Source organism: Buceros rhinoceros, unplaced genomic scaffold, assembly GCF_000710305.1.
Source record: "Buceros rhinoceros silvestris isolate BGI_N320 unplaced genomic scaffold, ASM71030v1 scaffold1414, whole genome shotgun sequence".
Lineage (NCBI taxonomy): Eukaryota > Metazoa > Chordata > Aves > Bucerotiformes > Bucerotidae > Buceros > Buceros rhinoceros.
In genome coordinates this window covers 104,625-121,115 of record NW_010409914.1, presented here as the reverse complement: position 1 = coordinate 121,115, position 16,491 = coordinate 104,625, and the positions used below count along the sequence as shown (strand labels likewise).

Genomic DNA, 16,491 nt, shown 5'->3' with positions numbered 1-16,491 from the left:
TAATTTTCTGGGTTAGCAAACCAAACTCCATTTTAATTATAATCAGCTAATTATCCAACATGCTGCCTTGGTAAAGACAATCCCAAATAATCAAAGTGTCCTTATCCTGTCAGTAGCTAGAGCTTATCCCACGAAGTCAATGCTCAATGATGTCCTTTTGTCTGTTACCACACGCTTTTTGGCATTGTGTAGCAGTAAGCAACAGTTCAGGTATGCATGTGCCCATTTTCAAATTAGAAAGAAAATACTCCCTCATCTTTTTATTTTTGTTTATACCCATATAGTTGTCATTTTGTTAATTTAGAAAAAGAGACGTAAAGCTGTGAGTTTTAAAATTTCACATCTACTTTAACACAAAATTAGGAAGAAATATAATTCATTCTCAAAAATTCTCAAAACATAAGAAAAAGCAATGAGAGAGAGACTGAGACGTCTGTTTAAGTTGTCTGGAAGACTGTTGGTTGATAAAGGCTCCAAATGAACAGGTATCCTGAACATCACAAGCTGTAATGATGTGTTAACCTTGGTGACAGTCAGAACAGAAGAGTCAAAGGTTCATCTAGCATCCCTGGGGGTGATCCTTCAAGGTGAATTTGAGACTCATTGACAGGGCAGCACAGTAAAACTGACACTGCAATCTAAGAAATGTATATGTTACAAAGAAGAACTGCCTTTTTCTTGAACTTTACAGCCATAGCAGTAGCAGAAATGGCTTTTGTTAAGATGGTTGAACCGCGAGAACAGAGCTTGCCACCAGTTGAAATCCTAAAAGTGAACATTTTCAAAGATTACCTTCTATTTTTGAATCAGAAATAATCAGCAAATCAGGCTCACTGGTTTCTTTACTCTGGTTGCTCCAGCTACTCTTAATTACGCAAATTTTGTAAGTTCTTTCTCCATGTCCTACTTAAAACATCCAGATTGCTAAAATTAACTGAATAACTAAATAGCCCATTAAAACTACCTAGATTTTTTAGCTTCAGGAGTAACAGATACAATATATCTCCTTATACCACCAAAGCCTTTGATTTTGGATGATAAAAGCAGATTAACAGCTGTCACCTACAGTTGGGTAATTCCTAATATTTAAGAACAACAAACACAAAAGATACTGGAAAGTAACATGGAAATTTTCTTAGCTGAAACTCTCATTAGGACAAAAATGAGAATGAAGATGGACTATGTTTATAAAACTCCATCTGGCAAAAGGAAAGTAACTTAATGACAAAAGCCAGTAACAAAATGTGAAGCAGAATCAATTACAGCATCAAAAAGATGAAGAATGTCAATTCATTTAGCACTTCAAAAAAGGGCTTCTCCCTTGTTATAAATTATACCATATACTTTCTTGGAAAGGGTGACATATTAGTGTCAGTGAAGACAATGGTAACCCTAACACTGATTTCAGCAATGCCAGAATTTCACATGGAGAGTTCCCGATGTGTGCAAAGTACATCTTCATGAAACATCCTGACCACAGTCACTGTGAATGCAAATATCCCAGAAGTTATAATCATGCAAAGCACCTACTATAAAGACATTCCTAGTTTATTAATAAACATTTAAGATCCTTGAATACAAGGAACAACAGTTTCAAAACCACTTTGATACTCCAGCATATAACGTGCATGGTAAAGAGATGTTTTCTACAAAATCGATCTCAAAATAGTTGTAGCTGGGCTAGATCTGGCAAGTACTACACAAACACCGGGAGTGGAGCATGGCCTGAGTATGTAAGTGAGAATATTACTTTACTGTATTGATCAAAAAAAGAGCCTATTCATAGTTTAGGACATAATAACACTTTGCACTTTGAGAAAGTGGCACAAGACAGCTTTGCTGCAAGGGTGTCAGGTGGCTTTACATGTATGAAGGAATTCAGTCCCGCAACTCATAAAATGCTGAATAAAAAGTACCAAACAGCTTCAAGGCTTGCCCCAAATCACACAGGAAGATTGCAGCAGCCCAGCAATCTGCTTTGCTTAGCTTGCAGACTTTCTAACTCAAAGCAATCTTTTCTTTACTGTACAATAATTTTCTCAGTAAGAAAATGTTGTGCAGCTCACTTTAAAAAATTGTGTTGCAATGATTGTGTAGTCTTACGGCAAAAAAAGGTTCATCTTCAATTCCATTCAGTGTACAGGTCTGCCAGAGAGCAGAACCACTAATTCCTGGAATACCTACCATGAACCATAAAATAGCTTCAGTCAGATACCTGCAGCTTCTATGGTAACACTTTACCCTAAACAAGCAATTTTTTTGCTACTTGATTTGCGTCAGGTCTTAGTCCAAGAGAGACACTCCAACTCAACACCAGAGTTCTAATTAGGACAAGCACCATTGTCCTCAGAGACAGATGATCTTAGGTGAATGGGAAGGGCAGGATCTTCAGAGGCTGAAATGTGGGCCATGGTGAAGGGAAGCCCAAGCCATCAGGTCAGCATCTTTGGCTTTCAAAAACTCGTCATTCTGAATGGCACAGCCACTTGGAAAAACGATGACAGAAAATACACAAACTTATAATTAAGAGATCTTGAGTCATAATAATTCTGTTCATGGAACCAAACTTCACATTTTGTGAAGGAACGTAGTTACTTAAGCATACATCTCTGTGGCAGCAAGTGTCAAACACATTCCATGCAGCATTAGAAATATTTCAAGTACACAACAGGAAAGCATTTTGCTTTCTTGAGTTTTACTTTTTTAACAGCATTATCTTCCTTGGAAGGTTTGTAGGGTTTATTCTTTCTTAAACAATAAAAAAAAGAAATTCTTTCTTTCTCTGTTCTCTGTGCAATTTATTCTCCCCCATGTAGCCAGAACCAGGAGTCCTAGCAGAGGTAAGTAGACAACTGACAACAGCAGCAAAGAGAGAAAAAAAAAGCAAGGCTGTTGAGTTAGAAGAAAACGAGTATAATTAGACCCAAGTATAACTAACCACCCACACTTCCACGTTAAATAAAAGAACAATCTTTATGCGACCATGTGCTAAATAGATTCTTGGTAGATAACGATTTTTCAGGAGGGGAAAAGAAAATCAATTAATTGCTCAATGCAGCATGAGTATTAGCAAGAATTGTCCTACAGCTAGATAAAGAAAGAAAGTACATTTTTTTTTTCTTTCCTTTTTAAGGAAAGCAAACATAAGAAGGCAGACTTGGTCCTGCATACTATTACACAGGAGTCTGGAATAACACCCTGCAATGTGTATGTTAGTCTCACACTACTGCACGTGGTGAATATCTGAACTTGGCAGTAAGTAATTGTGAGTATATTATTACCTAGAGAGAGAAGTACTCTGTTGGGTTGAGGAAACCTAAGAACTGAAAAATTATTATTTTTGAAGTGCTGTGATTTGGACTAAGCTTTTCATATAACCAGAAGCATCACAGGAAACTCAGTAAGGCAAAACTATCCAAACAAAGTGAAATAAGCAAAACTGAAGTTGACAGAACTTTCAAAAAGTAGACCAAAAAATCAAAGCAAACTAAACAAGAAGCTCTAATCACTTACATCTGTTCAAGGCTCCAAAAATGGGCACCATTCTTCTCTACTATTTTTATTCTACATTTTTCTTTTGATTATGAGAACATAGTATGTGCAAACTCAGCACACAGATTGTTGAGGTTTTATTAAACATGCTTTTAGAGTTAGTGTCATTTTTACTTTACAAAACTAATACCTAAAAAAAGCATGATACACAATAAAGTCTCAGTTAGCAGTTATCTGATATTTAGATTTTAAGTGACAACATGTGGCTGCTGTGGTGTGCAAGCAACTAGAAATATAAAAAATGCCAAGAGCAATCAAATTTATAAGGTCCACTAGAGACTTTAAAAAAAAAAATACACTTCTTGGGTTTTTTTCTCCTTGCCCCCAAATGGAGAGGGTTTCAGTGTTTGGAAAAGAGTGAACACAGTGAAGAGCTGGGTTGCTTCATTTCACTGATACAGACTTGCCACAAATAATACATTGATTTCTGTGAGATATTTGTGTGTTAAAAGGTCTTTCCTGCTTTACTAATGGAAATACCTCTGTATACAAATATTAAGTAAATGTAAATACAGTAAAAAATAAAGTAAAAAAACCTCACGGGTCCGAGAGTCTGCATGAAAGAACCTTGGTATGCAGAAAATTTCTACTGCTTTTTTACACATTTGATCAGTAGGGATCCTGACTGAACTCCACCCTGAATATGTTTTCTGCCTGTATACAGCGTGCACACTTCCAAGTGTGAGTCCTAATGTTCTGTGCTCATGATGAGGAATTGGAGAAGACGCACAGCACAACAGTCCCTAAGGGGCTGGGGAGAACGGTGTCTGAAGAAAGAGATTTTTAACTTAGAGCAGGATGTCCACGCTCTACATGTAGGATTTCCATACAGATGATGAATTAACATTCTAAATCTTCATCTTTACTGTGTGTGATACCAGCAAAGGCTCCTTTCTTGAATGCTTAAAAAACCTAACCAAACAAAAATGTTTCTTTTTCATTAAGAGAATAAAATGAATGAAGAAATAATTTCCCTCCCACATCCTTTCTTCATCTCCCTTACCCATCCTAAAAAAACCCCAACAACTAGACTGGCAGCCAAACAAAACAAAGAATTTACTTTCTCAGCATAATAAATCACCTTTGCTCCTAACCATTCAAATCATAAAGTCCTACATGCTCTGGATAGCTCAAGTAACCTAGTCTGAGATAACAACCACCTGTTTTTTTATTATTTTTGAAGGAGAAGCTTCCCAGCCTCCATTTCTATAATTTCAGATGGTCCCAGAGGTTCAAAACTCTCAATAAGCCACTTTAACAGGAAAATCCTGATAGTCTAATGTCTAGGCCCGTGGAAGTCTCAAAATTTGATATCTAACACATACTCTATTTGCTGCAGGCATTTATTTTTCCTTTACTATCTAGGTCATCAGTTCATGACTAGGGACAAAAGAAATCCGTGGAGAATTTTGACTCAATGAGGAGTTTCAAATTCCTTTAAGTCCACAGAGTATCTGCAGAAGAACTTCATTCTTATTCACTTGCATATATAAAAGTAGAAATCAGTGTAAAATAAAGTTAGGCATAGAAAAATACATACTTAGTTCACATTAAAGGAGTACTTTTCACTACTGCTGGCTGAAACAATAGTGAGACACCATAGTTATCCATGTCTAATGTCTAACATTGTAAGTGGTGAGAAGACAAAATAGCTGAAGCAATGTGCATCACTGGTGCAATGGAACATTTTTTCAAAGTTGTGAGACGAAACGGAAGGAACAGATATTCTTAGCTATTGGATCAATACAATCAGTAACAACTTGGTTTAAAACGCCAACAGTTAAATGACCATAACAAGCCTTTTAATCTAACACTGAATTATGATGCTTTTTAATTCCACTGATTTCAGTTAGTGTGAACGCAGTCTATAAATCTCGTAAATTCACACAGTATGCCTGCCTATTACCAGGCATACCTGTGGGAACACAGGTAGTCAGTCTGGCCCTAAATGGAAAACCTAGTATCTATGATAATCAGGACAAGCCTATAGAACTTGGTGTTCTCCCCAGTCCACAGATGTTTGACACTGGGCAACCCTTTTGCTCTTCGTCATGATGTTCCTTCCCTTTTCACTAATTCCACAGACCAACTGTCTACTGAAAAGACACATCACATCAAGCGTGAACCACTGCACGGTTTTCCTTGTCCTACATTTTATCCAGCAACCTTGCATAGATGATTCGGGGCTGACAATGAACCATTTAAACCAGTTAGAACAATGTCAGGCACTGGCATGTCTCAAACACTTTAGATTAATAGGGTTTTTTCTCACCATTTTCTTGCAGTAAACATCACACTAATGGAGAAAGCGTCCTGTCCCTCAAAGAATTGTTTGGGACAGTTGACTGTAAGAGCTGTAGAGAAGGAAGGGAATGTCCACACAGGCGTTTTCAGGCCATTTGCTTTGGCTTGGTGTGTGGAGACTTCAAGCCAACACAAGCTCATTTTGCCCTTACCCTCAGAGCAACAGAAGCTGTGTGGTCACCTTAGTACAAAACCATGCCAGAGAGATCTAGCCTGTCTCTCAGCAGGGCTTATTAGCTCAGGCTCGGCGCCACATTAACCGCTGCCATATGGCTTCTGGTTGATTCAAAGAGCGAACTGAATGAGCTCACATCTGCCTGACAAAGTCTGCATAGCTATGCTCTTTAAAATGGCAAACCTGCAAAAAGCTGCAAGGAGAGAATCTTGTAATAAATCAGAATTATCCAACCATGTTTACTTCAGTGCTTGTAGAAATACAAGATGTCACTATTAACAGCTGCGGTCAGGGTTGGAATCTACTTGTGGATGTGTTAGAGGTGAAAAGTTTTGTCTCAAAGAGCTGAGCCTGAAAAATGATGCCGAGTATGGTAAGACTCGAAACAGGATGGAAGAAAGAGAAAAATGAATAAAAAAATAAAAAGTATGTTCGATATTTTCTCTTCTTTCTGTTAGCCAGATTTTTTACATCTTTCCAAGATGAGCAGGGTCCTCTGTAGAAGAAGGTAATGTTTTTTACGGCTCAGCCAAAAAACCCACAATGTAGAAAATAATGCAACAAATGTTAATTAAAGATTAAAGTACTGCTGAAAAGAGCTCAGATATGCCTGTGATAAAAAAAACCCAAACCAAAACAACAATATGGGAAGCAACATAGCAGAAGATACTCTTAGAATTCTTTGTCCCTATACAGAAAGAGGGGCTGTGTAGATGTGGAAACTCGAGTGGATTAGACATGGCAGGGGAAAAGGCAGGCACTGATGAGGAAGATGGGCAACGCGCCCTGATGATAATGCAGGAGACAACAGAAGCACATGTCACGGTCAGAATAGAAAGCAACAGAGATAATCCAGAGGACACATTTTGAATAATTTGCGGAATCTGGAAAGCAGAGAGACTCCAGCAGGACCAACAGGGACGCTGTAACAGAGCTTTAAGTGTGAATGCAGAAAAACGATGTCACATTTTGGAAAAACTAAGGGCAAGCAACAGCAGGATTTAGAGCCATTCTCACTATCCGCTGTAACAGCTGTGTGGTTCTGAACTATTTTTCACTATCTTTTACATTTTTTCCCCCTTGGGGTGCCAAGTTAACTCACAGCAGCTCCAGTTGTGCTGCTAGGGGAAGCCATATTAATAGCAGCAGAAATATAAATTATGAACAAAAATTACTCCTGATCCTTGAGGAAGCCACGGTTGTAGGGATCAGCAGATGAAGGAAAAACAGAAGTACAATGGGAAGCCAACCCTCTCAGGGAGACAGAAAAAAGAGACGGGATGAAGAAAAGGGACTGGGAAGAAAGGAAATTGCTGAGGGGCAACAAATACACATTGGGAAGAGGAAGAAAAAACACACTTCCCTTTCTAACCCTCCTGGGGCATATAGGAAATTGCTGCTTGCCCTTTATCTGCCCCCCAAAAGAAAAACAATTAAAATGAAATAAAACCCTGAACTGTAGGTACTTGCTCCCCCTTTCCCCTTTGTGTGCTGTGTACCCAGGCCATGATCTTTCGTGCAGCTCTCTACAGAACAGACTATGTAACCATTAGCATCACATCTTCTACAGGAATATGCATTCTTTTGCTGTATATCTAAAATATGTAATTTCGGGAGATGAAGATGTTAAGAGATCAATGATTAATAAATTAATGAAAAAAGAGAGGAGGCCAGGAAAAAAGAAAAAAAGAGAAATGGGGAAGAAGGAAATAAGGATAAACATCTTGATTCGGAGCAGCACTGTAACAATACGGCTTGTGTCAGGAGCATCGCTGTTTTAAAGGGTTAAGACTGTTACTTGTGCACAGCACACAGCAACAAATTTGATCAGCTTTTGTTTCCTTTTTCTTGGTACACCTCCCCTCTGCAATTTTCCCCCCTGCAATTTAACTTTGGAAGGAAAAGCCCCTTTCCTAAATAGGAATTAATTTCTGCTTTTTCCATTGTTTCCTCCAATTCAAACAACCCTTTTTCTTCTCCTTTTTAACTGATAGGCATAGTAATTTCTTCCATCTCTTTTTTCCTTCTTGTTATGATGGAGATCACATTAGGATCATCCCTGTAGTTTTAAACTTGCCAAAGCATAATGAAGATGTGAACAGTCTCCACCAAGAAGAACGAACCAAGCTCTCTTTGACAATGCATTCACAAAAATTTGGGGGCAAATAAATAAAATGTCTTCCTGTGAAGGGTACCTTTAAGGAGGTTTCTCCTCAGAGCAGATCAGGGGCTTTGTTTTCACATTTTGTAGAGAACATCTTCATCACTCACTCATGTAAAAATAGCATTGTTCAAGATACAATAAATGCTTCATATTTGTGATACACTATTTAAGGGCCAAGAAATGAAACAGTAATCAAGAATTCAAGTTATGACTTCTCTAAAATAAGAGTGTAAGACACTCAAAATTGTTGATGTCACAAGACAGCTGCACAAAAAAAGGAATCAAAACCTGGATGCATTATTCATCCCGTAACTTTGATCTTAAAAGCTAAGAAACTTGAACAAGGAAAGATAAATGGTTTTTCAAGCTTTTTCATTTAAAAATCAAATGAGGATGACTCAGGATAAATGATAGATAAGAGTTAATATGAGAGAGGGGGAAATTGCAACCATAGTGCTGCACCAAAGTTTCAATACAAAGGCTTTGCTTTTTGTATTCAATTACAAACGATTTCTTTTTTAGGTACCAGCACTCTTTTTCATGTATATATAAAAGTTTTTACCTATTAAAATTTCATGTTCAATACGCATAGCTTTTTTCTTCTACCACCTATACCATTACTTCACGTGAACAATTAGGAAGCTTTCTGAAGCATGGGCTACTACTGGTCACGGAGCAGGAACAGAGGCAGCTGTGAGATCCCGATGTCCAAACCTGGCTCAAACATAGACTTGCTCTGGAGCTTATGCAAGATGTGTATACGTTCTCCGACTGGGAAAGTACTGATAATTACAGGGACTCTGACTGCATCCTGATTTTACTGAGGCTTAGTTAATTATGCAGGCATTGCCCCTAAAATATGAGACAAATTTAGAGAGAGGTCCAAAAACACACGGAGGTGGTTGCCCTGTCAAGGTGGGAGATCCACAAAACCCTCTTTGAATGCTTTGCGCTCCTGAGAGTCTATAATTACTCCCAGTTTTTGCCTAAAGATATGCTCAAAGGCCCTATCATCCTGGTTAGATTACTGATGTCAGCATCTTATATACAGGCAATTGCATCTGGGATTCACAAAGAAGATGGAACAGTAACACAGTTCCTTAAGGGAGGCTCTGAGCAAACCCAACACAGGCAGACAACACTGCATTCATTACAAATTGCAGCACACCAGCCATTTACATTAACAGCAAAGCCAAAGGAAGAGTGCCTTTACATTACAGCCTACAGCAGGAAGTTTTGCTTATCTGAATTTCCAAATTGTTGCCTCCACACAAGCAGTTAGCACTAATCGGAGATTAGATAAAGTGAGGCTAGACAGGTGGGAGAAAAAGGCTGGGTGGAAGCAAGGGCAGGTTGTGAGATGAAGGAAATGGATGGAGAACGAGGTGAAAATTTCATTGCAATTGCTGTGTGGCAGGAAGGCAGTGGGAACACCATCTGAAAAGTAGTGGGAGGTTTGAGGAAGATGGCTGAGAAGTGAATGGAGGCACACTGCAGGTATTCACAGACTTACAAGCAACCAGTATTCACTGCAGTTGCTGTGAGTGCTGAAGTAAGACATTGCTAATGGTATTCTTGCCAACGGCAGCCACCAATACTCCTGCCAACCGCATCTAGACAAAACACACTTGGAAAGAAGAAGCCTAGGGATCACAGCAGTCAGCAGAAACTAGACTGACTGCACTTGCTCCTCAGCCCATGGGAATGCAAACTCATAGCTTTTGGTGCCAAGGTAAGTGCCTCAAACACGTGGCTATGTCCTAATGACACTCGGCTGCCATGCAAAGAAGATGGCTAGACTGATGAAGCTGGGAGCAGGGCTGTTCCTGTTGAGGACACCTAGAAGCCTGGAGTTCTGGCCTAGATCCTCGCTCCAAGCAATTTGCTGGTCTGAACCTCACCTGGCAAGACAGTGATTCCAAACACCTAAACACCACTAAGGGCTGAAACAGGAAACAGAACAATAAACTTCCCCATGCCGGTGAGCACCTTTCTCGCTCAGGTACAAGACCTTGCATCTTCTTTCTCCACTGTGTCTCAGCTCCAAGAGGAGAGTCAAACAGTCTCTCCTAGTACAGATGGAACTTTTCAGAAATTGGAAAATACATTTTATTTTTACATTGTTTGCCGCAAGAAATTAGAGGTATTTACTGGATTGCACTGAAGCATTCCTTTTCAGCTATCTACATGTTATAGGAGAGATTCTTGATTCCACAGTAATCCCAGCAGAAAAATTAACTAGGTGAACACAGAACCACACTAGTTCTGCTCTGGCCTCATGATAGTTCTTTCTCAGTTCAACAAATAAAGATAAGCATTTGCTTCACATGCAAGACTGTAATTCCTGCTTCAATTTTAATATATGGAGGGATCAGCCACATCAAGCATATGCTTTCATACTGTGGTGTAAAGAATACACAAGAAAAACTGTGTTTAGCTGCAATGCACTGAGAAAGATGTTTATAGACAACATATTCAAGAGCAGAGAGAAAAAAAACGTTTTGATGATGATTCTTCATAAGATGTACCCAGTGTGTACACTGAAAAGTCTACACCGAGTCTGACTTTAGCTAAAACTGAGCAGTACTGGGAGAACTGTGCTCAAAGAAAATGTCGGTTTCTATAATCCCCATCACAGATAACTGCGCCCTTACCCTTACTTCCATTTCTTATTCGTTCCATTCACTGCTGTTTATAACCTGAAAGACTTACAGATTTATTTCTTTTCAAAGGATGTTTATTCACCCTATAAATGGACCAAAAATACGAAAAGACTACTTTGACTTTTATTATGTCACCTACATCAACCTATTGATATTTAACCCTACCAGGACGAAATCATGTTTTGTTTTTATTGCATTCCAGAGGAAGTTGAGCCTTAGCTTGGATCTTATTTAACTGCTACTTATCTACATCTCTTGCTTCAAACTCTCTGTCTAGAATGAAGCTACTACCTTTGTTTCTCTGGCACCCTTAATACCCAGACTGTAAAGCCCAGTTCTGCTGACTTAAAGATCAACATTGTCACTGCAGATGAGAAAAAAAGCTTCCATGTATTAAAAGTAAGATTCCTTCATGGGCATACTGTCTTTTTGAAGGAACTATAGATATGAATAATAAAAAAAAAAAGGTGTCAAGCATCAACCCTTATTCCCCCAATAAGTACATTCTTAAAGTTTATTTTACATCTGTCAGAAAGGAAAGCAGTAATATGAAATGCTTTCAACAGTGTTTGTCACAGAATTCTCTAAAATGACGACGAGTCAAAGATCAACAAGCCTTTAAGATGAAAACAACTGGAAATGCTATAGAAGTGGAGCCACTAAAGTACTTTCATTGATTAAGTGTCCACTTATATTACATATATATTGAACAGCAACACATATAGTGACATTTCCTGATCTGGTAATTTCACAGTTTAAAAAAAGGAAGGTAACACCTGTAAACTAAATTACCTGAAATTTAATCTCACTGAGTCAATGATGATTTTCCCATCAAATGAATATGTGTTCATTTTAAATATAGGCACTTAAATGAAAACCACTTTTTAAAAAAAAAACAATTTAATGTAAAAATGAAATATCACTTAAAACCCAACAACTTCATCCTTATTTCAGCTGTTGTAGTTTAAAAATTCTTTATGTTCCTGATGTTCTAACTAAAATGGAAATCACCTAAAGGAGGTATGTTAACAAAAATGGAGTAATTCTAAGTCAGGTTTCAGAATTAATAATTTTTGCCCATCTGTCCTTTAGCATGTTGCCCATTCCAGGTTCCAGTCTTCCCTCACCTCCCAGCTACTAGAAGATAATACAGATGGTTACCGCAAAGCCGTTAAGACATACAGCTGAACGCATATTTATCCACTTGGCAAGAACCTGCTACCGTGGTAAGTTGATGCAAATCTGCAGTAGCTTCAGTCTCTTGTCTGATTCAGAAAGCAACCAAGGTAGTGCTGCTTCAGACAATGCCAGGCAAGTATGACGTAAATGAATGCATTTGAGCTTGCTATCGCAGCACTGTTAATTTATACCTCTGAAAACAAACACTCATCTGGGCACATGAAACAAGTGTATATCTACACCTACACCAAAACTCATTTTCATTTGTTTGTTTCTGGAAGCAGAAACTGATAACGCAAGATAACTCCACCAGATGTCACGGTGACACCAGATGTAGGTGAGTATTTGATACAATCACCAGAAAAGAAAACCAAACTGAAAGGCTTTATTCCATCGCAAGCATGGTTGTAACGAATACAGGTGGCACTGCCAATTAGGGACAACTGCTTTTGTTCTGGGTATGTCTTTGTTCTGTCAGCTGCGAGAAGAGCAGTTTTCATGTATAATGAAAGAAATGTACTTAACAGGCAACACCTGAAAATCCTTCAGGAGAGTAAACTATAGCAATAGAAAATGCAAGTTTAGAAATAATTTCCTGGGGAAAAAAAAAAAAGGTGGAAAGGTGGCACTGGACTCTTCTCTTTATCTCAGGTCAATTGACTTGTCACAGTGGGAAGAAAATTTGAAAAGGAAATTGCAAGTTCTTAGCAAGTATGATTGGAGGAACTGAGTTAACAGCCAGCAATTGGTACAGGTTCCGTAGGGTACTTAAAAATTTAAATGTATACATGCATCACAACTACAGAATGTCTGAGCTTTGTCTTGTTTGTAAAAAAAACAAATGGAACAACAGGCAATTTAAATCTCTAACAAAAATGATCAATTTTTTAGTTATGTTGCTGGAGTTTAAGTGTTCTTCTATTAAAAATTTTCCTCATTTCAGCATATGATTGAGGTTTATAAAGCGTACGTGTATGCTAGTAATCGTCCCAGTACCAAGAGGATCCGATATGGTATGTGCTTTCAGATGATACGGTTTCTCACCATATGGAAAGATGTTCTGTATCATCCTGCTGGCAGCATATAAACAATGTCTGAATTCCATTTTTCATTGCTGTTTCTTCAAGCCATTTAGGCTCAGTAGTGTATTGTTTCACATGTCAAACATTAAGGGGATAGTTTTCTGATTTGAAAAGACGCTTTATCCACACTTTTGAAGAATCATGCATGGTATTCAGGAAGCTACAGATACAAATGAGTATGACGACACCTCTAACAAGAAAATAGCTTCATTTGAGAGGGAAGGATAAGCCATCATCTCTCTAAAGAAATGTATCTGTAGCCCAAAAGTTTTCTTATCCTTTCTAATACAACACACAGCTTTTCTTTACGGATTCTTATCAACAGAATTACAAAGGAAGGTCTCACCTAGACTACTAGTAGTTCCTTCTTCCAACCAAAGAAGGCAGATATTATAGGTTGCAGAAATTTGTAGGTGGATAAAAGGCAAGAAAATTATAGGAGACTGACAAATATATCAAATTTCACTTCCACAAGATTCTAACTCCTCTGAGGAAGAGAAGGGCAGACTCTGGATGCCCACATGCTCAAGAGATCAGTAATTCTAGATTAGTTAATTTTTGTGTTGTTTGAAGAACTTTTTTATACTTACTGTAATTCTCTCATCTTTGTCATCTAGAGGAGTCCCATCTTTTTTCCATGATATAGTGGGTTCAGGGTGACCTCTTGGGGGCTGACACTCCATCACTGCAGGTTCACCTACAGCCACCATTACATCTGATGGATTTTGTCTGAAGTCATCCCGTAGAACTGAAAAAATAAAGAAAATGAAGCAAAAAAAATTACCCAACAATTCACCAATAATACAGCAAAGTGTTTTGGGTTTTTTTTGTCTTTAATGGTCCTTGTCATCATTGTACTTTATATTGATGAACAATTCAGTAAACGTATTTCATTTAGCATCTAATGGACAGTCTCTGTCACTTCCACAGAGTAACACAGAAAACCTATGTACAACTCATACTTAACTTCCAACATACAAGACAAATGACTAACTCTGATAGAGGTGAAAGGCTGACACAGACATAGGACTGTCCACACAGAAGAGCCGCCTCACTGGTAGTACTTGGCATAGTGTCTGCCTAGCGTGTGAGCACAGGTTTCCTATCACAGCCAAAGGTGGAACTATGTTTTCTGCTCAAGTAGAACATTGTCTAGGGAGAACCACAGCAGGGATTGCTTTCTGCCCCTCCTTTTCTGAGACACACAGTCAGTCTGCCAGTAACTCAGAGGTTTATGGTTAAAGATTGGCCACCGGCCATATGAATTGCACCTAGCCCTGAATTTATGGCAAAAATTAATAAACTAAAGTTCACAGTTCTTTGATGACATTACAAGACACCAAACAACTGCAAAGCCTTAGCCAAACTCATCTTTGCAATTTGGTTTGTGTCATTTTCAAGCAAAAGCAAAAAAAAAAAAAACCAAAACAACCCAAAACCCAAGAAACAAAAACCCCTTTCCTGATCTCTGGGAGTTATCCCTTAGCCTGAGCCAGAATCACATCTTTCATTTGGAGGAAGTCAATTTTACCACCTTTTCATAGAAAGAAACATTTTTATTGTGGTTTCATTACCAGAATTTTTTCTTTCTCATCAGTTGGCCAAGCTCAGGCCTAGGAAACTCTAGTTCCCTCCAATCACCCACTATGAATTTTATCAATAGTTGTGTGATTATTTTTCTTTTGGAAAGAGGGAAGACATCACACTGTGCTCATCAGACCACTATGCAGGGACAGTTCAACAGAATAACGACATTCCTAAGTCTTGCCAAGAAGTGGCATTAGGTTTAACCTAAAAATAAATAACTCAAATGACAACAAATACAACATTTTAGTCCTCTCCACTGCTGTTACTTCATCCACACTGCACACAGGATATGGTAATGGAAAAATACATTACAACCAAAGGACTCTGGATTTTGACAAAGCTAGCTGTCACTTGCTACCTGCAGCAATTTTGTGTCAGGAGCAAACAGTGCCAAGAACCTGCAGCAAAAAATATATGCCCCAAGCCGTGGACCAGAGGTACATAGACATTCATTACTGAATAGTGGTTTAGTTGTTAATGCTGCTTCAAAGCGAGGTGTGATTTATTGTTAGATGCTAAGGAATGTGGGTGTGCTTACAGATTGGCAGGTACAGCACTGCCACCAAACCATTCCTCTCTGTAAGGTCTTTCATACTGTTAAGACCTTTTAAAGTTCTCTGAGGTTAAATGGGTCATCTGTTTTGGGACAGAGGTATATACCCTTCTTGCACCTACTTCTGCAACGCTATATAATCTAAAATGAAGAGAGGGAGCAAAAAGGACCTGCAGTTCTTTGTTTTGGAAGACTATTAGCAAATAGCCCTGTCAATAACCCAGTAGGACTATCTCAAGTACATCTGCCTTAGATTCTGACACCCTACCACTCAGCAGCTACAGCCACAGGCCCATATGACCCGCTTGGCTCATTATAACATAATATACAACAGGGAACATTTCAGACTGAAACAGAAGTGTAGACGGGAACTGAAATGTCTCTATCACTTTAACAATACAAACTAATACAAAAGAAAGATAGGACTTAATCAAGAAATGGTATAATAATTTAGGTTGGAAGGGACCTCTGGAGGTCTTCTAGTCTACAGTAATGAGATGCTATTGGATAAATGTTCTCTTGAATGAACTAGGTCTCTCAAACTGACCTAGTCTAGAAAGTTTATTTTGAAAAAAAAAAAACCACAACAAAAAACCCCCATGCACCTATTGCTTGGTGTACAAAATCCTGAGAAAGCATTCAAGCAAAACACATGGGCATTTTCCTTAATGGACTAGGGAAAATTGAGAATGTTTTCAGCTATAAAACTAATCCAGGTTGCATCTAGGGGAAATAATATGTTCTCAGAAAGAGCAATGATGGTATTTTTAGTTATTCAAAAAGGTACGTCAGAAGACCAATCTTTTAACTTCCCTTCTGCTTTCCACAAAACTTTATCAAGTTTCCTTACTACAACTAACTCTTAAGCTTCCTTACTACATCCCTCTAAATATCGATGCATCAAAATTAGGTAAATCAAATTACTTTGGTTATGGGAACATTAAAATACTGCTCACATACACTGAAAAATCTTACATATACTTAAATATATTCCATTAATACTGAATACGGCATTAATAACCAGATGCAACTTTTTACATTCCCAAGTAGTTCTCAAGCCATCCAGTTACAGTAAAACATACAGCATTCAGTCACCAGGCTGACACTGCTTCTGCTGAAGTAAAAGAATTTCTTCTATTTATTTTAATAGAGACTTGATCTGTCTTGAAGCCACTGGTCATATTATTACTTCTTCCCCCCCCCCCCCCCCCCTCTTTCTTTTTTTGTTTTCA

At 38.3% G+C, this 16,491-nt stretch overlaps 1 protein-coding gene across 1 annotated transcript in view; it reads right to left on the bottom strand.

The window, feature by feature from the left end:
- ROBO1 (roundabout, axon guidance receptor, homolog 1 (Drosophila)) overlaps positions 1-13,867 on the bottom strand; it is a gene marked incomplete at its 5' end in the record, with an annotated part of 114,032 nt that extends 100,165 nt beyond the window's left edge. Inside the window, one exon of the mRNA XM_010135390.1 lies at positions 13,710-13,867. Within this exon, the coding sequence (XP_010133692.1) occupies positions 13,710-13,867 (158 nt within the window). The remainder of the gene's footprint in view (positions 1-13,709) is intronic.
- Between the last annotated feature and the right edge of the window lie 2,624 nt (positions 13,868-16,491).